This window comes from Haliotis asinina, chromosome 1, assembly GCF_037392515.1.
Source record: "Haliotis asinina isolate JCU_RB_2024 chromosome 1, JCU_Hal_asi_v2, whole genome shotgun sequence".
In the NCBI taxonomy this organism is placed as follows: Eukaryota; Metazoa; Mollusca; class Gastropoda; order Lepetellida; family Haliotidae; genus Haliotis; species Haliotis asinina.
In genome coordinates, this window is record NC_090280.1 from 93,972,869 (window position 1) to 93,996,005 (window position 23,137).

Here is a 23,137-nt window from a genome sequence, read left to right on the forward strand (position 1 = left end):
GGTGATTTCTATTAGTGTCTATATGGATCTGCAGTATCTAGATCCTGTTTTTGCGATGTAGAAGAGTTCAACAATGTTGCTTGCTGACCTTTACTCCTCGGAGCAATCACGTCAGTGTAGTGAGACCTTCCCGATTTCTTTTCGTTTGGGATTTCGTAGCGTTCATAGCTCCTAAATTCCTAAGCACACCTTTGTGGTCTTACTGTGGTAAGTAGTGGAAGCCATGTGGTGTTGTTTTGGTACTGAACGTTAAACTTGTGAGCTTTCCGATTCAGTTTACTTTTCCCCTCTTTGTGATGGGGTCTGGGAGGCTGTCTCGAAGCAGGTACGGGCCCGATTACTAGTCATAAGACTTTAATTACGGGGGTACTCTGATAAATCGCGACGAAGTGAGATGACTCGCCTAGCTGCGCCTCCTTGCATATGCGAGGGTTGCGGCCGAACACCACATTGCTCAGGAGTACCCATTCCTTGGGAGCGATGGCATGTAGTAAGCCAAGGGGTTCAGGAGAACCCACCACTAGTATAGGTTCTATGCTAGTTGGATGCGACCTCTCTTGTTGCTACCTACGGTTGTCATTAGCCTATAAAGTAATACTGTCAGTGCTTTGAGACATAGGGTAATCTGCTACCCGCCCTCCAACCGTGGGATAAGTGCAAATCATGAGATAGGATAAGTTTAAAAATTTAGAAATTTTAACTATAAATTGTATATTTATATACTTATCCTATCTCACGCGATGTATGACCACCCAGCCTCCCCACTACACAGATTTAGACGTGGGCTCCAATAAAGAATTATCTCTCTGAGGTAGTCACGTGGGTAGATAGGGGAGCATGCTGCATGCTCTGCATGGCTTAAGGGACCCGTCCTGTAAGGAGAGCAGCCTGGGGAACACGGGCATATGGACAAGAGAGGCCTACAGGAAAGTTTTAATTTGTTCCACTCAGCGTCGAAGCAAGAGAGAGAAGGATAAGTGAGATAGGATAAGTATATAAATATACAATGTATAGTTAAAATTTCCAATATTGTGTAAACACTTGTAGACAATACAGAGGAGCTTAAAGTCAATACGAGATGCAACGCTGTTGACAGGAAAAGGTGAGCTACAGTGCCTTGACACAACTTTCAGTCATCCTATCTTATCAACATTTGAAGTCACGTAGAAGGACAGGTCATGAACCAGGATGAGGAGCGTCATAAATAATATTTCACAGAACATTGTCGTTTGTGAGGTATTTGAAAAACATATCTTACATTTTCATACCTCAAAAGAACATAAACGGGGCCTTTGTCCATCAGGGGAAAGAACCAAGTTTGTGCTCTGTTTATGTGTGGGTAAGTCAGTATAGGAATCTTAAAACATATCTTAAACATACCTCAATCCAACGAACCGAGTTAGTACCAAATATCAAAGCCCAATTCTCTGTTACGTATTGGTGTTATACTGCCGCTTTGAAAAGTAATTAATATGCGTTCGATCGTTAAGGCGGCAGTTCTATTTAAATAGTGTTGTGTAGCAAAACATTTTTGAGGAGGTAATTTATTCTTAGAATTTATTTTTATTCTTAGAATTTTGTGCATATTGAATTTACTTTGAAAATTTCATGAAAACGTTCTTGCATAGTTCATGTAGTGAGTGAGTGAGTGAGTGAGTGAGTGCGTTTAGTTTCACACAGCAATATTCCAGCCATATGGCGGCGATCTGGAAATAAGCGAGTCTGGACCAGCCGACCCAGTGATCAACAGCATGAGCATCGATCTGCCCAATTGGGAACCGATGACATGAGCCAACCAAGATAGCGGGCCTGACCACCTGATCCCGTTAGTCGCCTCTTACGACAAGCACAGTGGCTTTTATGGCAAGCATGGGTAGCTGAAGGCCTTCTCTACCCGGAACCTTCACGGGCCTCAACGTCTTATGAAGAACGGCTGGTTTAAGGGCACAGCTAAAGTACAGAACTCTGCCCATCATGCTACAATGCCTCAGACGTTTTCATATTAAATTGTGATTTTAAAACCGTTGGGTTTAATTAAATACACTTCAAATACAAGGGACGTTTCAACGAGAGGATTTAGTACTGTCCGAAGCGGCAGTAAAACACCTATAACTGCCACAGATTTGGGCTTTTACATTGGGTATTTTCTTTGTTAGTTACATTTGAATTATGCATACGTTCCGTTTTGAGATTCTTCTGTTGACATAACCAAATTTAAACAAAGTATTAATATTGTTCACATTCCTTCAAGGGTTGGAAATATATATAATAATTATATATGTTTCAGACAATATTTTGTGAAATTTTATTCCTGACGCACCTCGCCCTGCTGCCTGACATGGAAGACTGTAAGTAGTGCCACGCCACTGTAGCTCACTTGCATGCGCTGTCAATAGTGTGAAATGTTAACAAACAGACTGACACCAGAATGCTGATGTGAATATTGATATTCATGTATAGACTGTATACTATCCCTCGTAAATACCATTGACTCAAGGCAAACTGTAGCGCAAATGGGTTGCGCAGCATAGACAAAATTACCAGTTTCCTTACATGCGAGCGAAGCGAACAAACGTTGGCAACGTACATTACTCGCTTCGGTTCGGAAAATATTGTTCATGTCAAAATAAAATAGCGCCACTATCAAAAGTATACACCCAGTTCTTCACTGGATTGTGCTCTCACATTTCCATCCCATGCTGAACAATTACTCACGTTAAATGTGTTTTATTCCACATTTTAAACTCGAGGTATATGAGACCGTTCTTCGCCTCCATTCTCGCTTCCAGCTTCCGTTTCAACGGAGTGTGAAGGAACAGGAGGGTATTATTCCATATGGAATACTTACAGTTACCTCCCCTGATTCATTCGCTCATTACGCCAGAAGAGTTTTCATGTAGGGTAAATGTTTCGAAAATTCTAACAATAGCAACGACAGATAAGACAAATAAGCTCCAACAGGTGCATGATAAACTTAAGCAATATGGTATTTCTTCTTAATTTTTTTCTTATTCTTGTTCCGCCACTTCGTTCAACCGGAAGCTGGCAGTGGTAATGGAGGCGAAGAACGAATACCACGAGCGGCTCTTAAAATGTTGAACAAAACGTATTTCACATGAGAAATTATTAAACATGGGAGGCAGGAAAATCTGAAAGCTCAACCAAAATGAGTAAATAGGAGTGTACCTTTGATGGTGGCGATATTTCATTTTGACATAAAAAATATTTTTTTTATCCGAAGCGGGGGAAGTAAGCTGCCAACCCTTGCTCGCTTCGCACGCATATAAGTACACTTGTCACATTCTCTATGCGACGCAACCCCAGTTTGCCTGTGATTAATGATTAAACAAAAGACTCACCGTACGATTTGTTTGTCGTTTAACGTTGCACTTAGCAAAATGCCAGCTACTTTGCAGAGTCTGAACATTGCAATATTATAGAGACGTAAAAACTACAGGTGTTTGAAGAATGTCTTGATGAGATTGTATTTTGGGCATAACCTATCTGTTTTGTGATAAGGGTGTAAGAAGCCCCTATTATCAATTTTTAAATATGTCTGTATGTTCTTGTGGTACTTATGTTTATACGGTATAAATGAAAATATGCTGGACGAATACCAATTATACACTTCGGTCTAAACGAAAAAGAAACTATTGACATTTTGAGGGGCACATTACATTCACGAATGTATATTTCAGTACGTGTAAAACAATATCTGAATTTCATAACTTTTCAGACATTGTTTCAGGTGAGCTAAAGCCACGCGAAATGTCTTATCTGGTGCTAGCGAGCATAAAATGCCAGATGTGTTACTTTCAAGTTATCTGAAGTCATGGATAAACAATGTTTAAGGTAAGTGTACAGCCTTTATCCCAACCTTAGTTTGGGATATTTTAGTGTTGATTTTATGTGTGTTTTGCACCACAATCAACAATATTCAAGTTGAATAATTCCGATCATCTATAATCGGATCTGGACCAGACAAACCGGTGAATTATGGTATGGGACGCTGAAACGGAGTTACTATTACATGCAATCATACAACTATCAACAATATTCAAGTTGTATAATGACATTCATCCACAATCGAATCGGGACCAGACAAGCCGGTGAATGATGGTTTGAGGTGGTTAGGTGGGGACATGCAATCATACAACTATCACCAATATTCAATTTGTGCAGTGGTGACCATCCACGATCGAGGACAGGTTACGATAACAGTGCATGTAAGAGAAAACCAGGTGTTGTTTACCAACGGAAACAGGTTCCATTTGGCGAAAAGGGTAAATAGCTGTGGAAATGATACCAGAGGAGCATTTAAAGTCGATGATGACGCAGGTGCGATGAGGAGGGTAACCACACCCACACCAATCGTTTAGCCGCCTCTCAAGACATGTTACAGTCTTTTGTTACTGACTGTTCTTGGAAACCAAAAAAACCCCACATATTACGTCCTTGTTCCTCGAGTTTAGCTATCCACGCAAACCGCTAGATTTTGTCAGGCTGACCCATTGAGGAAGATTACATAACAAATACATACTCATGACATTAACGGTACAACAAAAAAGTTTTTGAGCTAAACGGTGCCCGAATCTAGTCCTTAGGTTTATTCAATCATCACTCATCACAGTAGCAGCTTGTGTAGAAATAGGTGAAGAGATGGCGCATTTTATCCCTAGCCACTTACACTGTGTCCATCAGTTGATAGTATAAATTGTTTCCATGCCAACAAACTAGTTAAAAATGTGATGTACTAGTTGGTAGACTGTGCTTCGATGACGGCGTTTTATGAAGTATTCTTATATTTATTCGTAATCTATGAGTTCCTGTCGTCACGATATTGCTGAAATATTGCCTATAAGAAGTAAACCTTTAGCTCACTGACATGTTAGGAAACTTTATTTGGATATGTGAATATCACACTCTGTTTAGAGCTCAGTATTAATAGTTACCTAATGGATCGTAATATTGAGTTCACGAAGTTTATTGTGGATATCTCAAAAACCCTGTACCATATATTCCTCCAGGGCATTGCTGGTGGTGTCCATCATCTGGACATCCGTGTCTGGAGGTCCTGTGGATCAACACGCCACCAAGGAAACCAGGGCACTGCATCATAACATGCTGAAGTTGGCTCGCAACCCCAACAAGATCATGTTTGGACACCAAGAAGACACCTGGATAGGAATTTCCCCAGCTCGGGGGAACTACCAGGTTACTCATTACACCTGGCAGTCTGTTTGGAACTTTACGGTAACTGTCACTTGGATTGACGTTTTAGAAGTGGGTTAGTAATAATAGAGATAAGCTCTATATTTCGGTGTATTACATGTAGTCAAGACGTTGTCATCCATTAGCTATCTTACCTTTATCATAATTAAGAACACACTGTTTCACGCAAGGATAAAAACAGGTAATAAGTAATTTTGGTTTTCAGTCGATTCTGATTTTGTGATGGAAAATAGGAGCAAAAATGTCTCACGTGGTAAACGTGTACAGTTTATGTTCTACTACGAGACTAGCTCGTTGTAAACAATATACGTTTTCGCATAGATTATGACCTTGTAATGAACTGTTAAAGACTGTGGCCTTGTATTTGTTAAATTTAATCACATTGTTCCACAGACGTTTCGAAACATTGAACACGCCCATGTCTTGTAATAGGGTTTAGCAATCCTATTTTGCTTGCTACTGGCTTTTAAGAACTGATAAGGTCTTACTGAGAGTTGTGGGAGGGACGTTAACTAGACGAGTTTAATATATGCAGTTTAATTCGGGTAAAATGTGCCGTGACAAAAGGTGGAAGAAATGCCCTGTGAACCAGCAAAACAGAACAAAGACAAGTCTAAAACATTCAAATGTTGTATTACTAAGTAAAGAGAGCAAGTTATACACAGTCACAAGTCAATTTCACAATGCCGATTTCAAATACAATACAAATGAGACAAAAGGCAATGGGTAACAAAATATACAGCTCAGTGCAAGAGAGAAACAGTAATGCAGAACTTAACACAGCGAGCAGTCAGGCAGCGATTTTGTAGGTCAAGCGTTGGCGGCGATTGATGATGCTACTCTAGTGTCCGTGTCCGTGTCCGTGTCCGTGTCCGTGTCCGTGTCCGTGTCCGTGTCCGTCGACAACACAGCAAGTAGCATTTATGTATACATGCAGCCATTTCCTGAACGTTCGAGCACATACGACCATCGCCACTAACGTGGAAAACTCTAGAACAGTCTCCTTCAAGTCAATAAATAGAAAGCCAAGGGCAGATAACTCTAAAGTACTGCCTTAAAGGCATGCCGCTTAAATAATTCTCTGTTGGAAATGTGACCCATAATAAATAACACTAAAACCTTAAATATTGGGACCCAATTACAACTAACGCAATAATAATTAATAACAACTCAAATCACGGAAAATACACTCTCGTAACACATTCAGCCCACAGATATTCATCGTCTTAGTGATTTATTAGCACATTGTTAACATCAACAAACAGTATGTCACCGCTGAAAGTGTTACAGGATCCTCTGACAGCTGGTGACGAACCTCGATCTACCTGGAACTACTATATTCATGTCCATGGTTTGAAAGTAGCATGCAATGCTGATATAATGCTAAAGGATCGTGATCTGTGTCTCACTGACTGTTTCCTTTTCACATAAAGGCTCTTCTACCCATGGCTGTAGTTCCAAACAACGTTAAATTTGAATATTTCCTTTGCAGACAGCACAAGTTGACAACAATGATGAGGACGAGTTATCCGACATCAGGAGCGTCACAGGCGAGTATCCAGCCATTGTAGGATTCGACTTTAAAGACTTCCAGGATGATCAAATCAAGATATTGACCTACCTCGTGAAAAAGGCCCACGCCAGAGGACAGGTGATCACGGTGTGTCAGCATGCCAGTAACCCTGTCACAGGTGGTTCTTTCCATTTGTACTGGGACAATGGCACCGTGCTCCATACTCTGCGACGATCACTTCCAGGCGGTGATGCCAATCCCAAATTCAAAGCCAACTTAGACAAAATAGCTTCCTGGGCCAACAACCTAAAGGACGAGAATGGCCGACTCATCCCGATTATTTTCCGACTGTTCCACGAAGCCGACGGTGATTGGTTCTGGTGGGGTCTCAATAATCGATGTCAGAACACCCCGAAGGACATTAGGGACATTATGAAGTACACGATATCCTATCTGAGGGACACAGGGAACGTCCACAACTTCCTCTACACATTTACTATTGACTGCTTCACTAAAACAGATAACTTCCACCTTCTGTATCCTGGCGATGATTATATAGACGTCATATCTGTTGACTACTATTACAAGTATACCCCTACCACTACAAAGGACATTCTGAAGACCAACATAGCCAATCTTGTGGACATTGCAGAGTCCCGTGGTAAGATTCCTGCTATTGCAGAGGCTGGCCTGGCAGATGACGGGCTGTTTAACCATACCAACGCTTGGACAGACAATTATCTGTCGGTGCTGAAGACACAACCGAAGTTGACCCGTATTTTGTACATCTTAGGTTGGCATAACAGATGCTTGATAAACGACTACTGTCCATTCTATGTCCCTTTCAAGGGATTTAAAGGAGCTGATATATTCAGGGACACTTTCTATAAGGATCCAGTAACGGTATTTGAGAAAGAAATACGCAGTTTGAAAGTGTATGGTTAGTAGCGAAGTCGGTGCAACCAAAAATGAAAACCTAAACAAAAACCCTACTTTGAAATTGCTTCTATTCTGTTTCAAGTTCAAATTAATATTGTATGTTTTATTTGGCTTACAAATAGATTGATTCTGAACAACCTCATTTGATTTCACAGTATCCCTTCATATCTGTGCTTCGACCATAATCTTACTGGTATGGATGTTTTGGTCCTGTTGTAGCCGAGTATTCGTGTGTTCGAATCCAAAATGTCTCTAAGTGTCAGCTTGTATGGTCTTTTTGACGAAAAAGAAAATATATTGTTAAAAATGTCTTTTTACATAAAAAATCTGTCAGTGCATTGAACGATGTGACACTGTTTATGTCGATATATTTAACGTCAAAGTTATTTTTGAGACAGTTTTACTTCGTAGACTGTGAACACCATCATCTTGAGCGTAAAACAGTGAAGCTACTGGGAAACAAGGACAAGTTGAACCGGCGCAGCGAACACGTGTACCTGCTAATACGGGTCAGTCGTCAGGTGGTGCTCAACTTATTCTTGTTTGCCAGTAGCTTGCTTCAGTGGTAGAGAGGTGTCGAAATATGAGAAGTGACAAAGCCTACAGTTCAATACATAGATGACAAAGATGCATTCATCTTCAAGACGTCAAAAGCAAGACTCTCCTCACTATGAGTACAACAAACCCCGTTCTAGTGACTTTATTTTAAAGCAGCTTTTAGCAATATTTCAGCAATATCACGACGGGGGACACCAGATATAGACACTCTGTATCCATTTGTGGAATTAAACCCGGGTCTTCAGCGTGACGAGCAAACGCTAACGCACTAACCACTAGGCTACCCCACCACCCCTTAAAACCTTGTTCGATATGCATGCATAAATAATCAAATCTGATTCATAACTGGTTGAGTGAGTGAGTGAGTTTGGTTTTACGCCGCCTTTAGCAGTGTTTCTGCAATATCACCAGAAGTGGGCTTCGTGCATTTTGATGATGTGGGCAATCGCACTTGGCGATGGTCTTCGGAGAGACGAGCGAACGTTTTAACCACTAGTCTACTCCACCGCCCTGGTGGATCATTGATATCATTTCATGAGTTTGATATCTTGAGAATTTACCGCGTTTTCCTGCGGTATCAATCCTTGGTCAGAACAGATCACATGTTTCTGACACGTGCTATGAATGGGGCAGAACACTATCACCTATTCGCGAACACCTGGTAAAATCACTATTAGAAAACGATTCATACACACATGCTCAGTCACCATATCTTTTCGTTTGAATCACTGGATTGTTTGGTCCAGACTCGAGTCGTTTGCAGATCTCCTCGTGCTGTGATACTGCTGAATGGTTTGTCACATAAAACACACATTCATCATTAAGTGAGTGAGTGAGTTAAAATTTTAAGTCTCATCGGCAGTATTTCAGCCATGTCGTGACTGTATGAAGTGAGTGAGTGAGTTTAGTTTTACGCCGGTTTAGCAATATTCCAGCAATATCACGGAAGGGGACACCAGAAAATGTGCTTCACATTGTACCCATGTGGGGAATGGAATCGGGGCTTCGGTGTGAAGAGCGGGCGCATTAACCACTAGACTACCCACCGCCACGAAGTAATGTGTTGGTAATAAGTGTAGGTTAATAAAAAAATATGTCAAGGAAAGACGGTACAACAACAAGTTTATTACAGATAGTAATTACATCTAAAACATGTACCTATATAACTTATGACTACACACTATAAAAACAGGCTATAGGTTGCCAAGAACCGAAGGTAGATCACCACACTATTGACCATGAGGACTTACAGTACATTTGCCTCCTGCATGAACCATTGCTGGATTTACACCATCTCTTCTGATGTTAGCAAATTCTTGACAATCTAGCCATAAATCAAATAACATATATATTGCCATTAAAAGTAGTTGTAGTTGTAAATTTACTTTAATTGTTTAGGGAGTTTACGTACTCTCTCAGGTCTCGTAATTAAGCTAAATTTGTACAATCAACTCTGCCTTTAGACATTTCTCACGAAAGTGGAAAGCCATAAATATCCAATGAAGTCTTTGAGTCATTTTACGAACATTGACAATGTAACAATGCTTTCTTTTGACGATTGATTAACAACCTGTTGACATAATGCAATTTGGACTTGAGCCATAAAGTATTTTCTTATCTCAGCATGAGCTTTACCTGTCAGATCGGTTTATCTGTTTCAGTACAATAATGTGCACTTTGATTACTAGATCGATATTGTTTGCACTGAACTGAAAATCGATACATGGTTTATTGAGTGTCATGTGATATTCAAGTTGATAGTCGTTAAGCAAACATAAAACTGTGAGGCATTTGACAAAATTCTAGTAGTTGCCCAGCGCGAAGAGCTTGTTAGTTATATGTGGATAGTTGTCGGGTAAGTAGAACGTTTCACTCCTTTGTGTTGATATACTATTGCATCAAGGGAATAATTCAACATAAACGTTCATATGTAGGTATAAAAACACAGTTTGACATATAAGATGGACAGACTGATGATTATGAGGGGAAGTGGGGTCGAATTATGACTAAAACGTCTACTCGACCTGAGTTTGATTCCTCGCATCGGTGCAATGTGTGAAGACCATTTCTGGTGTCCCTCGCCGTGACATTGCTGGAATAGCGCTTACAAACGGCATAAAACCATACTCACTCACTCACTAATTCAGTCAGTCGGCATTAGGAAATATATCAGTAGACAAATCAATTAGGAAGTTGTTAAAATACCTATTTTAACACCTATAGCTATTCTCGAAACGTTCGTAGCCCTTCGTAAGCCTATTCTTAAGACATTGGCTTCGCTCATAGTTAAGAATTCTTAGGGCTACGAACGTTTCGAGAATAAGCCCCCAGTTCCTTTCAAACTGAATCGATACGTGGTTTATTTGTATATTTATTTGTTCCGCTTCGGGTGTATTTCCCTTAAATCTTAAGCAACTGTTGTGTACCTGGCAGTCTTCCGGGCTTGGTCAGTCTTGGATTTGCCAACCCGTGAAGATCAAGGCTGGCAATGTTCTTGACGTAAGGTGCGACTATCGGGATCAGATGATTAACACAAATAGTATATCCCGGTTGCGCAGATGATGCTAATATAGTTGATCACTGGATTGTCTGGTCCAGACTCAATTGTTTACAGACTGTCACTACTTAGCTGTAATATTGCTGGATGCGGCGTGAAACTAAACTCCATCACTCACTCCCAAGTGTATGTTATATTGTTATACATCAAACAAACCAAATTATAACCTTGTTTTAAATTGCGGATGTGACACTAATTAAAGCGGAAGGGAAGAAAATCACGTGGTCTTGCCGTCGAAACTGACGTCAGTTGCTTGCTAACCCACTGTCTGTTGATTCCATTTAAGTTATGGAATTCGATTAATCTTTTAACAGTATGAAAACTGAAAGTAATTCCTGTTTGTAAACTAATTTGCATATTTATCGAATTGCCATATTTCGAGCAGGTTCATCACTTCAATCATCTGTAACCACCATATCAAAATATTTGTTTGTATGAATCAAGGACCATACAGCTATCATATTTGTACTTGTCTGGGCAATAACGATTATGGATGCTCCTGGTGTCAATCACTGGATTGTATGGTTCCGAATCGATTAATCGACTGTGGGGTTCATCAACGAACATGTGGTTTGTGTGTATGTTTGAAGAGTAGTGATTTAGAGACCAGATTGAAAAGGCGAGTGAGTTACTATTTTCATCTTATTCCCTGTGCACAAAACTCTTTCTGACTGATGTGTGTTGTTATGTCTTAAGGAGGAGGAAACTGGAGCAAGATCTGACGGCATCAGTCATGTCGAGTGAAGAGTGAGTAATCTTCTTTTTACTCAGACTGTACCAGAAACCATGTAATGTCCACACGCGTGTTCTTATCATGAAGTTGACGCTGTCATTACTCACGTTTACCTAGTAGCGTCATATCAGCTTTAGTGTAGGATTTCCCTGTAGTTTCTATTCGTCATTTGTTATATAGAGGCAGCCGTCGAGCGCTTATTCAAAACGCTACTTATTAAGTCACATGAGTTTAGCGTCTCCAAACGAAAGTCAGAAAAAGTAAAAGGTATCTTTTGAAGAAAAGAAACTTCATTTAGGTCACGTGGTTATGTATACTGTTAGGTCATCCAGCGTTTTCGTCTCGGGCGATGTGTTCCTTAAGTTAACTCGCCTCGTTTATACTAACGATAACCTAGTCGTTAACAGATCACATGTTGATATATATTTACGTTCTGCAACTGACCTAATGAATCCTAATGAATCCAGGACATGTACAGTTAGCTGCAAAAGCATACTGAACAGCAAAGGAAACGCAACTCAGGCTTTGAGCCAAGTTTTTAAATGGACATAAACATGAACGCTTACTTTTATGAGATTTCATTTTTTATTTTGCTGCACAGTATATATAAAAAGGAGGGCGTGGTTTGTAGTCTAGACATAAGAGTTAATTGCTTTTGGTTTTAAATCTTGAATATGGACTATGGAAGTGATGGTAAAGTGGAAAGATAGACCGTTTTTTTCTCCCGTTGTGAATATGACTAGAGTACCTCTGAATATGTTATTAATGCTTTGTACATGCTGATTATAAAACTTCAGTTACAGTTAGCAATTTCGCTCATACCTTGCATTACCTCTTGTAATATTGCTTGGTCAAAACCTTGCCTTGTCTATCTGTGCCCCTTTCTTTGATTAGAATATGCACACATGACACACTCACAACTATCTGTAATCACAATTCAGTATTGCGTAGGGACACATTAGCTGCTTTCTGTGTGCTATGCCTGCAAGTTATTAGCTCACAAAATACTTCCCTAGTATGCTGATGATAGGATGAACACTTTATCTTGCATGATTTAAACGTACAGTGGGTTGTGACAAAAACAAGTTCGAGAGAGTGTTATATTTAGAAAATACCATTTGACCGTCGGGGCATTGACTAGACTGGATTTTACTATCCACGGGCTAGCGTCTATTTAGCTCACTGGTTGTTAGGTTACAGTCACATTAAGTTATGTTTGTATCTTGTGAAAACGTAGATCTACATCAGATACAGTGTCTACAGATCAGACGTTTCGTCATATATTTGAGCCATCATCTTCGCCATTGTTTCACGCCGTAAGAATACTGTCCAAACCGGCGATACAACATCCAGCTCACTCACTTTGTACTTTCTTGAATCCAATGTCACGGACCTATACCGGTGCTTAATGCCTGTTATTTCATACTCAGAGATGTGAAGAAATTAGACCTGATTGGTCAAACCCAGGAAAAGAAAGGTTTGTTCTCTCAATTCAAAGAACGTTTAAAAACGTTCCTGGGTCTTCCAACACAAAGAAAAGAGCCGAACGTTGATGTGAAGGTTCTCCACTCTGCGGAGCGTGATGAGTGCTTGGACCAGCTAGGGCTCAACCAGGATCAGCTGCTGGTTTCCGATGTGTACAGGGTTGTCCAGAATCTGTCAAGTCTGCCTCCAGATGGGGAGCTCATTGTTCCTTTGGAGATGCCAGAACGAACCATTCCCCCACAGGCGCTATACACATTCACGTATTGTATGAAGATCGGCGGTTCCTGGAAATTGGAACCGGCAGAATATAAGGTTAGTATGTCATAGTTCCATCTTCTATCAGACTCTGTGCTAGAATTGGTCTTCAGCAACCCATGCTTGCCGTACCCCATGAAAGTCGTGGTTAGAATTGGTCTTCAGCAACCTTTGCATATAGTAAGATACGTCTAACGGGATCGGGTTGTCAGACTCTCTGAGTTAATTGAGGCTGACCACCAGGCATGTCATTATATCCCGGTTGCGATGCCCATGATGTTGATCACGGGATTGTCTGTTTCTGACTCGATAATTTACAGACCTCCGCCACGCTGCTTGAATATTGCTGAATTCGGCATCAAACAAACAAAGAATTGTCACTAGAATTCTTTTTCTATTCCGAAATTTGAAGCCGTCCTTCAAATTTTGCTTAAACCTTGAAAACACGCACCTCATAACAAACTAAAAGCTAAGTTAATGTCATTATGCTTTCTCAGTAACTGCTTATGGTGGTCCCAACAGCTACCGGTGTTTCTGTTTTCAAGCATTTGTTTGTGTAGTCAGCCTACGTTAACGTATATGTGTTAAGACTGTCGTAAATCATAGTTAAAATATAGGAATTAAAGCTGTCGTAACTCTACATCAAAGTATTGAGTTACGATCCATATGTTAATAGTCCGGTGCCACGTGTCACAAAGTGCCATACCGTCGTAAGACAGTATTTAACAATAGGAGTTACGACAATCGTAAACTTACGATCGCATTGTCAGACGGGACCCTGTAACTCGTGTTAACGTTCCTGGTGTGAATGAATGAATTATTGAGTTCTTGGTTCCCATTTATAGGAAGGTGGATGTGTATATGGCAAACTGACAGAGATGGATGTGTTTTGTGTGACGGCGGAGTTAAAACCGGAATATGCCACTGTTGGACCGAAAGGACATAAGTTTGTATCGGAGAAGGACGAGAGAATAGCCATTGACTTCCCAGAAGATGCTCTAAAGAAGGAAACAAAGCTCAAATTTATTGTAAGTACAAACGTATTTGTTTCAGTGTGCATTGTCATAGGACATATTTCATTTCGGAAAATATACTTAACTAATGACCCGTGAAGGTCCCGGGTAGAATAGGCCTTCAGCAACCCATGCTTGCCATGAAAGGTGACTGTGCTTGTCGTAAGGGGCGACTAACGGGATCGGGTCATCAGGCTCGCTTGATTGACATATGTCATCGGTTCCCAAATGCGCAAATCAATGTTCATGTTGGATTGTCTGGTCCAGACTCGATTATGTACAGACCGCCGTATAGCTGGAATATTGCTTAGTGCGGTGTAAAACTAAACTCACTCACTTAATAATTAGGCGCAGGGGGTAGTTAGTGCAAAATATCACAAGGCTTGAATTTTGATAAATGTCGCAATAACCAAGGCCGTAGTTAAATTTCTTAATAAGGAGGCACTATCAACGTTAAAAGAGTATTATACCAATATGAATAAAAAGTAATGTGTAAAAATATTCTAGAGGGACAGATGTAACTTGCCACCTGGTCTACCTCCGACCCTGAAAACATTTTTTTTAAAATTTAAATAAGCTGATGAGCAGTCAGAGAGAATTGCGCTTTTTTCCATGCGTAACGATCAATATTAACCAGCAGGGTGTCCATATAGATTCAAATACACAGAATAGGAAACAAAAATGCGGAAAGAATCAAAAGAATGGACCGCTGAAATCAGCGAAGACACCGGGTGTTCGCTGTAATTGTTAAGATAGGGTAACCGCCCCCAAGTAGTCGCCGGAATAGATTCTCGAGGAATTTCTTCAAGATGGCAGTGAAACTGATCAGAATGGACTACTGAAAACAGTGATGACACTGGGTGTGCGCGGCGATGGAGCACATTGTTGTCAGACAGAACAATAGGGAGTATTCGCCGGAGTTGATCCAGGCAAACTAGCGGTGGAAATGATATGAATGGACCATCAGAAGCCATTGGAAACCAACAACAACACCGGTTGTTCGATGTATCCTAGCACTTTACTGGTAATTCAAATAACCAAGAAAAACCATCTGTGTCTAAATGAAATAAGTGCAACCATTCCGTCCATAATATAATGTCTAAATTCGGGTTATCTAGGAAACATACGGCATGATTCTCTTCCTTCATGATTTCTAACACACTGTCTGGGGACGGAAGTAAAAGGAGATGTTTATTTTTTTTGGTCAGTTGCCTCCGGAATATAAAATATTGTTTATTGTCCAAACAACGTGATTATTGAGACTTTGTTTTAGTCCGCAATATTTAATTGAGAGACTCCCGTCTCAAAAGTAAGTGTTAATGGTGGATTAAGAACACTTTTGTCGGGATTCAGAGAGTACTCCGGATTAATGAGAAAGTCGGCTTACAAAGAGTTTGGATTTGACAGATTCCACTGTATATCTTTCTACAGACTGACATCGTCGACCAACAACGCTTTGAGGAATACAAACGAGAGAATGAGACGTTCCGCTGTATCCTGGGTTTCACCAACATCCTCACGGTGAACCCCCCGATGAAGCTTCACACAGAAGCAAACGTACGTCTCCCTCTCGACGCCGACTTCGTGAAGGGGCATACTGAGGTCATGTTTCTACATTGGAAAAAGAAAGACGACGTCGATGACGATGAAGACGAAGATGACGTGACCATCGTAAACGTCCCCCCGACGACACAGGGAGAAAATGCCTACGCCATCCCAGTGACAAGTTTCAGCGGGTACATGCGAATATGCATGCATGTATTGTGTGACATGTTCGCGAATCTTCTCTTTGGTCCTTCTTTGGTATAAGCACATATTTTCACATGAGTGAGTGAGTATGGGTTAACGCCGCTTTTGGGCACTATTCTGGGAATATCAGGGCAGAGTGAAGAGCAAACAAGTTAACTACTAGGCGACCCAAGCTCCTCATTATTCACGAGAGGTAATCGGGATTGGGGGAAACGTTTCTTTTCAATTCAGGATTTCCTAATGTTACGAACACGCCACCTGTTCTTTTACGATCAAACATGATTATGAAAACTATTCCAAAAGCTAGAATATCACTTTAATAATTCAAGATGCTATCCATGAAGATGCGCCTAGATTTGATCTTCAGCAACCCATGCTTGTCTTAAGAGGCAACTAACGATATCGGACGATAAGGCTTGCTGATTTTGTTGATGCACGTGATTGTATCCAAATGGCGGGGATCGATGCTCATGATGTCAATCACTGGATTGTCTGGTCCAGACTCGACTGCTGAGTATGGCGTTCAACAACAAACAAAGCACACAGATATACTCCTACTATATAACATTACATGAACGTCTGCAGTCTGTACATTATCCAGGGATGCTGAGAATCTCGAGATATATGCGTGACATAATACATACATGATATGATACCTACATACAGTGATACCTACATGACATCACATAATAATACATACATGGCATCACATAATACCTGCATGACATCACATAATACCTGCATGACCTAATACCTACATGACATCACATAATGCATGCATGGCAATACCTACCTGACGTAATACCTACATGACATCACATAATGCATCACATAATGCGTGCATGACAATACCTACCTGACATAATACCTACATGACATCACATAATGCGTGCATGACAATACCTACCTGACATAATACCTACATGACATCACATAATGCGTGCATGACAATACCTACCTGACATAATACCTACATGACATCACATAATGCATGCATGACAATACCTACCTTACATAATACCTACATGACATCACATAATGCATGCATGACAATACCTACCTGACATAATACCTACATGACATCACATAATGCGTGCATGACAATACCTACCTTACATAATACCTACATGACATCACATAATGCATGCATGACAATACCTACCTTACATAATACCTACATGACATCACATAATGCATGCATGACAACACCTACCTGACATAATACCTACATGACATCACATAATGCGTGCATGACAATACCTACCTGACATAATACCTACATGACATAATCACAGCAAATATATTTCAAAGCTGCCTACTTCCTTCCATGTGTGGATCAGAACTTATCAATCAGACGACTCAACGCCAAGTACATAGTCATTGCATCTCGCGTCTTTCCATGGGTTCACTCAAATCGTGTCCTTCGTGCAGATAGGGACACAGTCTTAAGTCTCACAAAATGTCAACAACCTCAAGAGGGACCTGGATACTTACCTGAATACAGTTGCAGATAACGCTCACAGGTGCACCCACTGCCATTTCACCTGGCTTTAGGACCTGTCACCTCTTTACAAATTGCTTGTCAGGAGAGAATAATCAATAGATCTTATTGCATTTAGAATTAAGGCCTTCTTGGGATTGTTTCAGATCGGAAACATATATAACTCTTACGTACGTCTCCCTAGGACCTAGCGAAACGCGTTGCCGCGTGCTTCTTAAACCTATCAAAGCACGAATTTCTGTACAGCTTAAGAAACAATCTTTTGTTCAAACACTTAGTAATGTACAAGAGCACTAGTTTCACACACGCAGGCTTTCATTGGACTGAATACTAGTCGATAATGTATTCAGTGGTCAACGCCTGAGCAGATGCTGCATTGTCTGTCGACCTTACTCATAATACATTATTGACTTGTATAAGTCTTTTTGTGTATGTGTAAAATCTGCTCTACTTCTGCTAATTCATATTGTGTGTGTAAATAAAACTGATAACAAACACATTTCAATGAATTGAACACATGAAATTCCTATTTCTTTTGCAGGTCTGGGTACCGTTGTATAACGCAATCTTAGCGTTAAGGTGATCATAACTCCCATACTTTAACATAGTCTGAAGTAGTCTTAGCGTTAAGATGATCATAACTCCCATACTTTAACATAGTCTGAAGTGGTCTTAGCGTTAAGGTGTTCATAACTCCCATACTTTAACATAGTCTGAAGTAGTCTTAGCGTTAAGGTGATCATAACTCCCATACTTTAACATAGTCTGAAGTAGTCTTAGCGTTAAGATGATCATAACTCCCATACGTTAACATAGTCTGAAGTCGTCTTAGCGTTAAGGTGTTCATAACTCCCATACTTTAACATAGTCTGAAGTAATCTTAGCGTTAAGGTGTTCATAACTCCCATACTTTAACATAGTCTGAAGTAGTTTTAGCGTTAAGGTGATCATAACTCCCATTCTTTAACATAGTCTGAAGTCGTCTTAGCGTTAAAGTGTTCATAACTCCCATACTTTAACATAGTCTGAAGTAGTCTTAGCGTTAAGGTGATCATAACTCCCATGCTTTAACATAGTCTGAAGTAGTCTTAGCGCTAAGGTGATCATAACTCCCATACTTTAACATAGTCTGAAGTAGTTTTAGCGTTAAGGTGATCATAACTCCCATACTTTAACATAGTCTGAAGTAGTCTTAGCGTTAAGGTGATCATAACTCCCATACTTTAACATAGTCTGAAGTAGTCAGCGTTAAGGTGATCATAACTCCCATACTTTAACATAGTCTGAAGTAATCTTAGCGTTAAGGTGATCATAACTCCCATACTTTAACATAGTCTGAAGCAATCTTAGCGTTAAGGTGATCATAACTCCCATACTTTAACATAGTCTGAAGTAGTCTTAGCGTTAAGGTGTTCATAACTCCCATACTTTAACATAGTCTGAAGCAGTCTTAGCGTTAAGGTGTTCATAACTCCCATACTTTAACATAGTCTGAAGTAGTCTTAGCTTTAAGGTGATCATAACTCCCATACTTTAACATAGTCTGAAGTGGTCTTAGCGTTAAGGTGTTCATAACTCCCATACTTTAACATAGTCTGAAGTAATCTTAGCGTTAAGGTGATCATAACTCCCATACTTTAACATAGTCTGAAGGAGTTTAGAGCTATGATTGTTCTGTACCACAGCAACCAGGCCTACTGTTGACTGCACAACGTTGCACTGAGACTTCCCCTCAGCTTTCTTACTTGGTGACTACATAAAATATTATCAGAATATGTTTTACTGAAACTGTAACTGATGAAGGAGTAAGCATTAACTCCGAAACGTTGTGTTCTCATATAAAGAAGTTGATATCCATAAAAATCTTCATTCTTATGTATTTCACTTCTAAATGCCCTTCAAAGACCTGTAATAGATTGCTTGTAAGTTGTCTGGTCACACGTTGCTACTTGCATTTATGTTCCTGATCACTCTCTCATTTCTCAGCCTGTAATAGATTCAGTCTACAGAATAACGTCCCGTGGACGTGACGGGATCCAGGATCACAACTGCCATACACATGACTACCACAATAGAGTTCCTTTAATGCTGTTAAAAGTGGTTAATGTCACTTTGCTCACCGATGCAGAGTTAGATATCTCCAGCGCCTTATTTTGTTGATCAGAATTGCGTCCCTTAACTGTGCCAGAATCCTTGCTTCGGCAGCTGGAGCACCAGATATACATGCGGCGTAAAACAACAAACACATAGCTTGTAACTTTGTGACCTTGATGTTCCAGGTATTGCTGTGTCGCAGTCCAGCCCCAGAGTCCCGTTGCGGAGATAGCCCGAGCTGCCAAACATGCCCTCGGGAAGCTGAATCTGTGTGTCCTCCTCACCTTCATTGACTACGATCAACACATGAAAGTCAACTACCTTCTAGTTGACTGCGTTGAGTTCACCAAGGTGGACAGAGCTGTGGAGCTTCACACCAACGATGGTATGACGGAAGTTAAACACAGCAGATCAAGGGACATCGAGCTCAAGGACAAAACTAAAATAAAACTTGATCTGTGGGGAGGCATTAAGCTTCATAACAAGTCATTTGCGACAAATGCTTTTTATTTCAACCAGATGTCGAGGACCAATAAAGTCGTCATCCCCTTCACGACTACTGGGGAGGACGGAAGCCTGCGCTTCTACTGGGGGAAATACGACCACAAAGTACACTTCCCCCTGGAATGGAAGAAAGGCATCGGGAAAAAGTCGTCCATGAGACAAAGGAAGACACATTCCATGAGTGCTGTTGCCCAGCGACGAGGTACAGATGCTTCCTCCAGAGAGAGAAAATACTCCCAAACTGAGGAACCTTTCATGGAACCTACAATTTTGCGGAGAAACTCGGGTAAATTATTTTATTTACCTTTTCACATATCTGCATTCAATTGTTTAAAACAATTCGTTAGGCAGCTATGAAGGAAAGAATTTATGTAGTTCAATAAGGGTATTTTGTTTGACATGATGCTTTCTGGGACGGGTTATCCTTGAAAGATGAATTTGACAATAAATTCTATGGGTGAACTGAAAACACTATCCAAAACACAGGTAACTTAAGATCCTAAACACAACTATGACACTCCCCTCAAACACTACTCAATCCATATACAATTTCCAGCTTGTAACAGTAACTCAAATACCGGTGTATACTTTATTTTTTCCGTCAGTATTAACATTCAAAAATAAGCTGTAAGAGAAAGTGGTACAACAAATACATCTGACCTTGTCTTATCTACTTATCTACACTCTGATATAAAGTTTACTTGACACAGTTACACAGATTATCAAAATGTATTTAAGATCACACATTTTCGACTATAGTTTATCCCATTTTATATACAAACACACACACACACACACACACACACATTCCCTGAGTGCTGAATGTATTGTTGACAGAAGTGCATTGTTTATATATAGGGTGGTGGTGGGATATAGTGTCTTTAAGTATAAAATTTGCAGAAATCGGTATATTCATGTGACAAGGTTTAACACAGACAGTACACCGAAGCGAACAGAATGGATGTAGAAGAGCTACAGCAGTATTCATTGCACCAAGAGGGCCCTCGAAATGGGTGGTTCCCCGATGTGTAGGGCAATATTGGTCCAAGACCTTGTAACATAGGTTGCCAACATAAGCGTCCCGTCACGTGAGCGCTCGCACTTAAAGTAAGAGAGAGAGAATTCGAATTCTTTGATTATCAGTGTTTGCGTTAACGCAGAGACAAAACCACGCAAAAAAAATGCGTGTGTGCTTTGGACGCATAAATTCTGATAAATTTATTTTAAAAGTACCTTAAAACAGCAACATAAAAAGCAAAACAAAAAAAACCAAATTTGATTCAGGATTGTAATGAAAATTTCTACATGCTTTTGAACACTCTAAATACACCATTCTCATCCCTCATATATAACAAAGGTGTCTTGTTATTGCAGACACCTTCAAGCATCCTGTCCTGTCGGATAAAAGTCTGGCAGCCTTGGCAGATACCTTGCCGTATTCTGAATGGAGAAACGTAGGCCTTGAACTCAACTTCTCCACTGACGCTATCACCACCATATTTGACAGAGCGGACACGATTCGATCTAACCCAGGTCTCGAGCTTCTGACTGAATGGAGACGGGGAAGTAACGAGGAAGACAGTGATAAACTCATCGATGACCTAATTTCAGCATTTTCTGAACTCAAGCGGAACGATCTCGCTGACGTTGTTGAAACAGCCAGGCAACAGTTGCGTCCAATACGAAGAAGTGACCTTGACCTTTTTATGGTCCCTCCTCGCTCGCCGATGAGTCCAATGTCCACCTTCGAATCTGACATTTCTTTTACCACCGATGAAACTGACAGTGTGCTTCAGTCGGGTCGGTGGTCATCGGCCTCGATTCAAAACCCATTCACGTCGACCATCACGCAATACGACTCTGGCCAGTAGGATCCACGACAGTACAGGAATCCACATTACCAACAGTTTCACGCACGTGACCAGAATTTAAACGCATAGAAACCTATAGAACTAGTGGTGACAAAACTTACATGTCTATTTTCTTTTGATTTCGTCTTCAGTTCAAATTGTCAACCTTATTTCCGATTTCCAAAAACGGATTGTGTTCAGGAAGTATATGCGACGGGATTTGGCGTTACACGGCTTACAGAGAATTCATGTGATATCACTACGCCATGACCATCCGAGTAGTGATATTGACGGAATTATCCGAGTGGACCGGACTACAAAGAGAATACAGACTGGCACCAGTTGGCAGCGTGATTTGCCTCACGGATGCACATCGTGTGTATGATATCTGATCGTAAAATGAAATAATATTTACCATCATCACAAACAGAAATGCTTTTCTTTCGCTTGTCACGCGGAGGACCCGGGTTCGATTGTCCACATGACTATTATGTGTGATGCCATTTTCTGGTGTCAGCCGCCGTGACATTGCTGTAATATTGTCAAAGCGGCAGAAAAAAAATAATAAAAAAGAAATAAAATTTAAAAAAAAAAACAGAGAAAAAAAACAGTATTCAGTCACTCACTCTTGACTCATATCGTTAAAAAAAACACAGATGATTTTACGGCCGCTTTAACCGGCGGGACAATATGAGGTGGAGCTTAAGAGTGACATCATAAGCTGTGATTGGTTGATTCATGGTATAGTGGTATAGCCTGCACGTTTGTGAATGGACAATTGCTATTTCACCAATCTTCGTCACTGTATAATAACAGTTATTACTTGTGGCAGTGGTGGTGTTGGCATTAACTGACAAACCATACTTGAGGAGCGATGGGGTAGTCTCGTTGTTTATGCGTTCGCTTTTCACGAGCGAAGACTCGGGGGGTTGATTGACTTATTAATGTTTGAAAACACATGCATGGCTGAACGTAGCTTTCGGGTTCTTTTCAATACCATCATGGTTGTTGGTTTGACAATGTACTCTGAGATTTGAAGGCAGTTTAGCATCTATTGATGATCAGCTATTATGTATAATTGTACAAAAAATGTATGTCGTCATTTTATGTCCGACGTGTTATCGGCTGTTGTCCATGACTGTACACCTTACTTA

General features: G+C 40.5%; 2 protein-coding genes across 2 annotated transcripts; both read left to right on the top strand.

The window, feature by feature from the left end:
- Positions 1-1,165: 1,165 nt before the first annotated feature.
- Positions 1,166-8,027, top strand: LOC137284448 (mannan endo-1,4-beta-mannosidase-like). The gene is made up of 5 exons (XM_067816254.1): positions 1,166-1,339; positions 2,288-2,348; positions 3,749-3,852; positions 5,028-5,253; positions 6,725-8,027. Exons 3-5 carry the CDS (start codon positions 3,833-3,835, stop codon positions 7,688-7,690), a joined length of 1,212 nt encoding a protein of 403 aa, XP_067672355.1. The 5' UTR covers positions 1,166-1,339; positions 2,288-2,348; positions 3,749-3,832; the 3' UTR covers positions 7,691-8,027.
- A 1,974-nt stretch (positions 8,028-10,001) lies between these two features.
- Positions 10,002-22,591, top strand: LOC137284453 (uncharacterized). Its single transcript, XM_067816268.1, has 7 exons — positions 10,002-10,097; positions 11,496-11,546; positions 12,963-13,329; positions 14,118-14,300; positions 15,717-16,021; positions 19,815-20,419; positions 21,508-22,591. The coding sequence occupies exons 1-7, from the start codon at positions 10,081-10,083 to the stop codon at positions 22,002-22,004; spliced, it is 2,025 nt and encodes a 674-aa protein (XP_067672369.1). The 5' UTR covers positions 10,002-10,080; the 3' UTR covers positions 22,005-22,591.
- Positions 22,592-23,137: the final 546 nt, after the last annotated feature.